Source organism: Nestor notabilis, unplaced genomic scaffold, assembly GCF_000696875.1.
Source record: "Nestor notabilis isolate BGI_N333 unplaced genomic scaffold, ASM69687v1 scaffold19122, whole genome shotgun sequence".
NCBI lineage: Eukaryota > Metazoa > Chordata > Aves > Psittaciformes > Psittacidae > Nestor > Nestor notabilis.
The window spans coordinates 2,161-10,639 of record NW_009920001.1 but is presented as its reverse complement, the minus strand read 5'-3'; the positions used below and the strand labels follow the sequence as shown (position 1 = coordinate 10,639).

At 44.6% G+C, this 8,479-nt stretch overlaps 1 protein-coding gene across 1 annotated transcript; it reads left to right on the top strand.

Moving 5' to 3' along the window:
- The first annotated feature begins 3,371 nt into the window (after positions 1-3,371).
- On the top strand, positions 3,372-8,390 carry PAIP2 (poly(A) binding protein interacting protein 2). Its single transcript, XM_010010497.1, has 3 exons — positions 3,372-3,535; positions 5,875-6,054; positions 7,286-8,390. The coding sequence occupies exons 1-3, from the start codon at positions 3,398-3,400 to the stop codon at positions 7,349-7,351; spliced, it is 384 nt and encodes a 127-aa protein (XP_010008799.1). The 5' UTR covers positions 3,372-3,397; the 3' UTR covers positions 7,352-8,390.
- Positions 8,391-8,479: the final 89 nt, after the last annotated feature.

Sequence of the window (8,479 nt, the reverse complement as noted above, 5' to 3'; positions counted from 1 at the left end):
GCGTTTGTATCCGATACCATTGGCACCTTCGCGAAGTCGATTAAGAAATCTATTTATTATGCGGAGTGTAGTCTGTTTACTTGATAACTGCCACTTGCTAATCTAATTAGATAACAAGAATCTTGGCGCTGCTGCCTCACCAGAGCAGTTGCTGGTTAATAAACACATACCACCGTCTTCAGTAGGAGTTCAAAGTACTCCCTTGCTGCTGAAACGCCTTCCCTTAAGCTTCAGCTCTGCGAAGATCCGGGCGTTCTGCTCCTTCTCTGTGTTGTGTTTCCGCGCTCGAAGCGAAGAGCTTCATTTGTTCCCCACTATTTTGGTTACCAGGGGCGAGGACCCGGGTTTTGCCGTATGGAATTAGGCCCCTTGACCTTGTTTTCCGAAGTAGGCAGTAGATAATCTTCTTTTGTGATGAGGGTTTAAATGCAGACTCTTCAGTCGCAAAGCTTTGAATTTTGATGATGGTTGTTGTAGGGCTCTTCATTGCTACTAATGCAGCAAAATTCAGGGAGATGAGTAAATTAATGGACCTTAATGATGTTCAGTATCTCCTACAGAAAACACTTGGAGATACCTGAAAATCCTGTTGTTACAGGATAGCTAATATCTGACTTCACTCCTGAGATAAAAATCCTGGGTTTTATCCGCTTGCACTGTTCTTCCTGCATCACCCCCACTCCCTACCAAAATCCCAGAATAACTTGGGGCTGGATCTCAAATCACATCACTGTGGCAAAATTCTCTGTAGCTGCTGTTCCTTAGCACTGTTAATGTTCTATTTCCTGTTCCAGCATAAGGAGCTTTGAGATCCTCTGCTTTCCACCTACTCCCAGATGGAAAATGTCTTATTTTTATTCACAACATAGTGGAGCCTGTCCCTGTGGCTCGTTTTCTGCAGCAGCTGCCTTAGATTGTGTCTTTTTGCAAGACCAAAGTGGTGGTGATGTCTCCTCCTCAGAATTGCCTGTAGCTCATGACTAAAAAGCCTGTATCTGATACTAGGGAAACGAGACTAATCCTGTCCTTGCAGATGAGCACAGAAAACCAGCTGGTTTGTATTTGGAAAGGGTGAAATGGGGAGATCGAGTTTTATTGCTTTCTATGTGTAGTATTACAACTTGAAGAAAGTGAAATTACAAGGAGTGCTGTGAGTAGGGGACTGGCCTGGGGCTTCCTTAACTCTTCACACAGGAGAAGTGTTTTGTCGACTTGTTTTCTTGTGAGAAAACATTAGCAGACTTAAGGCTTCATCAGATAAACTTCAGATACTCAGCTAGAGCCCTGGATCTTTCTTGAAGATAATCATCCACATCGTCCTTGGGCAGTAATGGAAAAAGCTGTTTCAGTCCAAACATGGAACACTGAACTCCCTCCCTCCTAAAGCAAAGAGCTCGTGTTCTATGGGAACACTTAAGAAATTGGAAAACCAGTCCATGAGTCAATAGATGAACCTTTCAAGCTTTTACAAATGCAAGTAGGTTGTTATTTCTTTATATTATTTATTATTTTTACCATTATGAGCTTGCCCAGGTGCAGTCAGCTTTGTACAGAAGTTGCCTGCAATGTGACCTGAGAACCTGACACTGCTACTTCACCTGTGGTGTGAATCATTGGCGTGCACAAAGCCTGGTGGAACATTAGTGTAAAGATTCGCTCCACAAGTGAAAACACTGACTTTGTCAGCTAAAAAATGAAGAAATTAGGCTTTTTAGACTCTCAGATCTTTTATTTCTTCTGGTCCAGCCTGTTTGTTAGCTTGTGAGCAGCTGAAGTTGCTTAAAGCAATTTCAAGCTTGAATTAGGGATGTTAAGTGCAATGTCTTTTCCTGTTGTATGTTAAATGCTGCCAATAAGCCTTTACAAGTTTGTTTTGAAAGAACATCAAAAAGAACCTGGTTTCTGTCGCTAGAATACTCGGGTTCTGGTCTCATTTGTTGTACTTCCTAAGGGAGCTACAGTGACTTCCGTACTTGGGTTTGCCTTTGATTTAAAAACCTTGAATAGAACAAGCCAGGCAAGTCCCTTTATCTTTGTCCTTTTCTTAATTGAGCACTTGGATGTGGCAGAGTTTTGACCTGGGATTGTCAAGATGACATTTTGAACCAAAACTTTCATTAATTCCATAGATAATAGGAGCAAATGAAATGCAAAGACAAAATAGGAGCTTCTATGTGATAAGCCCTTGTACTCTAATCACAATGGAGGCTGTATTTTCATATCACCTTCTCCAAATAACTTTTTTGTATGCAGACGAGCTAAAATGTTGATTTGAGCATAAAATAAACCTATTTTCACTCCCTGCTGCATCACTCCATTGCAAATTTTTAGCACTGGAAGAACATTTAAGTTTGATTTTGGGTTTTATTTTTTTCTGAGCTCATTGCCTCATACCTGCTTTGTATAATGTTTAAAAAATAACACTGCCAGCATTAGTGTCTAAAACTACTGAGCTTTTCCAGTATTGAGACCTGTAGCTAAGCGTGGTGCAGGGAAAGCAGGAGCCTTGCCTCATAAAATGAGGTTTTCAGTTAGGACCTGGGCTGTGAGGAGCATACTCTGGTCTCTGCACTGAGTAACAAGCATCACCCAGACTGACAGAAAGGCTGCAGCACCCTCCTTGTGACGAGGCTTCAGCCCAAATTTAGGTTTTGTCCTGCTTTTGACTGGGGTTAGGTGGAACAAGCCCTGCTTGCCAACTGTACCTTCATTCCTGGAGCTTGGGCCGGTGCCGCATCACGTCACACCGACACACACAAGTGCTGAGCGCTCTCCAGGCGTGACTCAAGCGCTGCTGGTGGAGCGGGAGGAGAGGGCAGCACACACTGGCTTCCAGTGCATTATGATGTTGGCTTTACCTGAAGCTTCCCAGGCAGTGGAACATCCTGTAATAGTATTTGGGTGGGCTAAAAGCCACGCTGAGTTTTCCCTAGCATGGCGTATCCTTGGGAATTCCCCTGAAGTGCTGCCCACCACCTCGGAACCAGTACAGGCACCGGGCACAGTTCATCTCCTCTGGAGTTTGTTGAAATGGGTCAGAGCTTTGAAAGCATTTTGGAAAGCAAGTTTTCCTTTTTGTTTCTTAATTTCCTGCTGGCTAGCACACATGCTTTCTGCTGTTTTCTGTCCCTTTTAATTGGCCTCAGTGCTTAGCATTTGCTGATTTGATGAGCTTTAATTTGGGGAAGTTAATCAATCACTCTGCATACAATGGAAACGGCATTTCTGATACTCCTGTTGCAGTGAGCAGAGAGCTCTGCTGCAGCCACAGCAGCGCTACTCAGAGCCTTCACATCCATGCACAGCCTTCCATTGGGCAGAGCAGGGTAGTGAGTGAATCTGCACCTCTTTAATTGCTGCCTTTCTTAATTGCAGACGTTGAATCAAAGACGCAGCCATGAAGGATCCGAGTCGCAGCAGTACCAGCCCGAGCATCATCAGCGAAGATGTGATCATAAATGGTCATTCTCATGAAGATGACAATCCCTTTGCGGAGTACATGTGGATGGAGAACGAAGAGGAATTCAACAGGCAGGCAAGTAATTTCCTTCTCTGAAAGTCTTGTGAAAGGCTTTACCATTCTCTAGCTGAAGGGAGAGCTGCTGTGGCTTAGCAACCAGGGTCCAAGACTGGCAGCCCTTCAGAGATGGGGATTTTTAAATGGGCTTGCTGAAGAACCCTGGGGAACAGACTGATCTCAGTTTATCTGGCAATAAATATGAGTTTTCTGTAATCTTGGTGGAAAATATGAGAAGTATGCATCCAAGAATTCCCTACTGCTGCAGGAGGGAGGGAAACAACGTTGGCAGAGTTTATCGGCACTTTGGAAGGGACGGGTCTAGGTAGACTGCTGGCCTGCAGAGGTTTTACATGTGCAGACATGCTGTAGTTCTGAACTGGATACATCCCAGTGCCTCCCTGCCTTGGCACAGGGCTGCTGTTCCAAAGGGAGTCAGTGGACATAGCTGTTGGGTGATAGTCCTGGTCATTGCTTAATACTGAAGTGTTTTACAGCTAGCCTTTGCAGTCAGGGTGGAAGGAAGCCTTAAACTTCATCTCTCATCTTGCATCTGGACACAGTTTCCCTCGTGTGGAGGAGGAACAGCCTCTTCCCACAGCCCCCTTCACAATCAAAACTTGATCTTTGTACTCACATAGCTACTTCCTCAGCACAGTATGGCTGTGCTGAAGGCTGAGTGACTGAAAGAGGATGTCTACTCCTCTCTCTGTAGGGAGCCAGCAGGGCACAAAGCCAATCTGAAATTCAGGTTGCTCACAAGATGTAAATTCTTTCGTGCATACAGAGCCAGGATGCTCTCAGTGCTGTTTCCCATTGGGTGACTGTTTCCTCCTGGGGACTGTACTGTGCTTGGCATATGGGATGTGTAGTTCTTGGGGAAGCAGCCGAGCCTTGTGCCAGGAATAAACAGAGAAGAGGAAAGGTGGGAGCACAGGGGAAGACTGGTTGTATTCAGCCAGGCAAACACCACGTGGCAGCCTAGTTGTGCAGCAGTAGGCACAGCTCTCTGTGGGAACCTGAACACGTTAAACTCGAGCTGGAAAATATAAACAGGCAGTCTTAATTTCAAGGCATTTGGGGGACTAAATGTTATTTAACGCTCCTGGAACTGCTGCTGGAGGCACCTGTAGGTGTCCAACCACATAACAAAGAACCCGGTGCCAGGCAACCCCTGCTTAACACCGGCTTGCGGCTGCCTGCCTACCACTGCCTCCTACTCAGTATAGGATGGACACAGTGCCTCAGGGAGGATTGATGGGAGACTCCTGTCCTTGCTGGAGTGCTCTGCTGGGGGAACCACAAAGTCAGGGCTTTGTGCAGGTTGTGAATTGTGTGGACAGTGGCTTAGAGCATGTGGTGATGAGTCCCTGTTCCCCAAAGCTGTGCATCTTGAGCACCAAGTGAGCTGGTGAGTGTGTTTGCCCCAGGCACAGGGGACCTGCATCTTGCTGCAGTCCTCACCTCTGGCTTTCATTTTTTGGTTTTGTTTTACATAACTGAATTTCCACTTCAGGGGCGAGTATGTGTTTAATTTCAGAGGGAAGGGTAGATAGGAAAACTTGTTTGAGCTTCCATTGAGTGAACTTTTAAATATGTCCTGAATAATTTTTCCATTCTCTTGTTCCTGGCAAGTCATTCACACCAGCTTCTATTTCCTTGTTTAAGTACTGCAATGCAGGACATGGAAAACTTGTTGGGATGAACTCCCTCCAAAGCTTGTTTACTGAACAACCAAGCAAAACTTTCCTTTAATCTTTGCAACATGTGGCAGTTCTGCATCAGTTGATTTGCCCTGCTTAGAGCACAGCAGGTCAGCATTCTTAACAACCACAAAGATCATGTGGAGTTCCTGAGAAGAACTGTGTTGGGTGCACACGTAACCTAAAGCCAAGGAAATGCTGCTTATTCCCCGTGCCAAGGGACTGGCAGTGGTTATTTTTTCCCCAGGAGTCTTGGAGGACGCTTTCCTAGGGAGTGTGCCTGGCTGCATGAGTTGTCCCTGTTCCCTTCCTCATACTTGCAGTGAGTTGAGTCCAGACTAGTTGGTACATCTGAAATTTTTACTTGGAACCAACATTTTCCTTCTCCTTGAGCTTGTAACAAGCTGCAAATGGAACAGCTTTGGTGTCCTCCTGCCATTCCCTGTAACTGCAGTCCAGTTCCTGGGACAAAGCACTTTCCTACATTAAAAACCCGAAGCTGCTTGCTTGCCTGCCTGCAGCGTGAGCATGGTGTTCTGCTGCAAGTCCTGGTGCATAGCTAGAAAGCAAGCCAAGCTAGGTGCACAAACCTTAGAATGAAGACCCAAGCTCTTGAGAAGTTTGTTGATGAAGCAGTTTCTTCTCATTTTATAGATCGAAGAGGAGTTGTGGGAAGAAGAATTTATTGAGCGCTGCTTCCAGGAGATGCTGGAAGAAGAGGAGGAGCATGAATGGTTTATTCCAGCTCGTGATCTCCCACAAACAATGGATCAAATCCAGGACCAGTTCAATGACCTTGTTATCAGTGACAGCTCATCACTGGAGGATCTGGTGGTAAATTGGTTTCTTATATTTCTCAAGCTTGACATCTCTCTTTGGCCAAGGCTGATTTTTATTGGTGATAATGGCAGGGCAAAATCCTTTACACATAAGCCAGAGACTCTAAAACTGCCTGGCTCTGGTGGAGGGAGAAGTGTGGAGCAGTTGGGCAAGGGATGTTCCCCCCAAGTGACGTGACCTATTCAGTGGTTTTTTTCATAACCGCATGAGGCCTTTCCTAGCCCATGGCATAAATTCAAGTGGGTTTGAGCATACATAGTGTGTTAAGAAAAAAAGGCAGTGTGTGAAGCATGAACTCTGAAGTGCCATTTGGCGACGAGACTGCAAAGGTTTAATTGAGCATCTGTCACCACTTACGTGTGGGGTAGGAGTGAGCTGTGTTCTGAGGTCTGGTTTGGATTGTGCAAACCATAGCAGATCCCTTTATGGAAATTCTAAGGGGAAGGCAGCCTCACTGTGATTATTTCCCTCTTTCTTACTGTGTGACTGTTGTCCTAGCTTAACTGAAAGGAAGGGGCAGCATGTACCTTTTTTCCCTAACATAATACAAAGTTGTTGGTACAGAGTACAAAAAACACTGTCGGGTCACAAAGCTGCTGTGAAATTCGGATAGTTTCCTACTTCTCCAAGCTTAAGCAGCTGCAGGCAGCAGTTTTAGAATACAAAAGCCTAACCCTCCTTTTCCTCATGATAAAGAACTCTGAGGATGCTGCCCACCTATAACTGCAGGACATTGCAGAGCAGCAGCTCGCCAAGTAGCAGGACGGGGCAGTCACTGGCATGGCAATGTAGACAATCAATACTGTGCTCATATACATTAAATTCCCAGAAATGGCTGAAGTTCCTGGAACAAGTTTCCTCTTGCTTAAATAAGCAAGATCTAAAAACCTCATGGCACGTTTTAACAGCTCGGCTTCAGAAAAAGCTTTTTCAGCATTAAGCCAAGTAGCTGCATTTGATGCATGCCTGTGGTTTGCTTGTTTCTCATTCCCTGAGCCCTCATCTGGCTGAAACACCCAGGTGGTGCTAAGGAAGGGTGGATAATTCGGGTACTAGCAGAGAGGAGTGTGCTCTTCTAGTGATCAGAGAGACTCTTGATAGATGCAGAACCCCATCACTTGCCTGACTGTTACTCTAAACCCATAAACTGTTCCTAATGCTGTCAGCTTGAAAATGGAAGATGAAAATAATGATTCAACTAGACTTCTGTTTTTCCCTCTCTTAGGTCAAGAGTAATCTGAATCCAAATGCAAAGGAGTTTGTTCCTGGGGTGAAGTACTTAAATATTTGAGTAGACTGGGCCCTCTCTTGGTGGATGTAGCACAATTTCCACACTGTGAAGCCAGTATTAGAAGATTTAATTGTAAAAGCTCTCTCTTCTTGTCACTGTGTTACACTTATGCATTGCCAAAGTTTTGTTAGTCTTGCATGCTCAATAAAAGTGCTGAGACTGTTATTAAGTAAATCTGTCAAAAGTTTAATGGAAACATAATTGGGCCCTGGCTCTCTGGAAGGAGGCAGTGAGGTAAGAAGCACCAGTCAAGTTGAGACAAAGTACCACGTTTATAAAACCTTCTGCAGACTCTGTCTTTCTAAAACAGGACTTGGAATTTGCCGTGGATGGTCTGTGTTTAACTCGAGATGTGTTAACTGGTGCTAGCTTGCACCTGATAATGCCTTAACTTCGGGGGAAAAAAGCAAGCAAGGATATCCGATTGTTATGCAAATAGGCTAACTTTCCTTGGAAATATTGTTACTAATGTTAATTTTTCCCCTTAAAAGACCCCTCGTGCTCCTTTTCAGCAGCATGAGCTGTAACAGAAACCTTACAGACCTGTGCAGAGTCGTAGATCTCAGCTACTGAACTAACACCCGAGGGGCTGGAAGGAGGAACCCCCAGCACTTCGCAGTACGTGATCATGTTAGAAACACTCCAACTTCCCAATTATGTTCAAGGAGATGTGAGTTTCATCACGATTTCTTCCAAGAACCCAGATAAATACATAGCACTGCCTATGTAACTTTTAGCATACGACTTTATTAGAGCTGGATTTAACCAGGACAACCCTAGCATTAGTGATTTGAGTGGTGCTTTGCCCTTGCTTTGTTTAATCATCACTACACGATAGTCTACAGCACAACAACTTCTTTTGTTTTGTTTTTTGTTTTTCTTTTAATAAAGCTAGAACAGTTTTGGCTTCTTAAACTTCATACTGGGGTAGGTTAAGCTGCCATACGTGTTCAGTGTGAATAGTGTTTAAGTTGAAAATATTGTAAAAAAATTATATTTTTTCAAAAATATTTAAAAAAATAAATAAGAGTAGAACTGACGTGGTGGCTGTCTCGTGAATGTGCTGCTGGCAGCGTGCAGGGGGAAGGGAGGGTGTGCCATGGATACAGCTCCCTTAGGGCTGTTTGT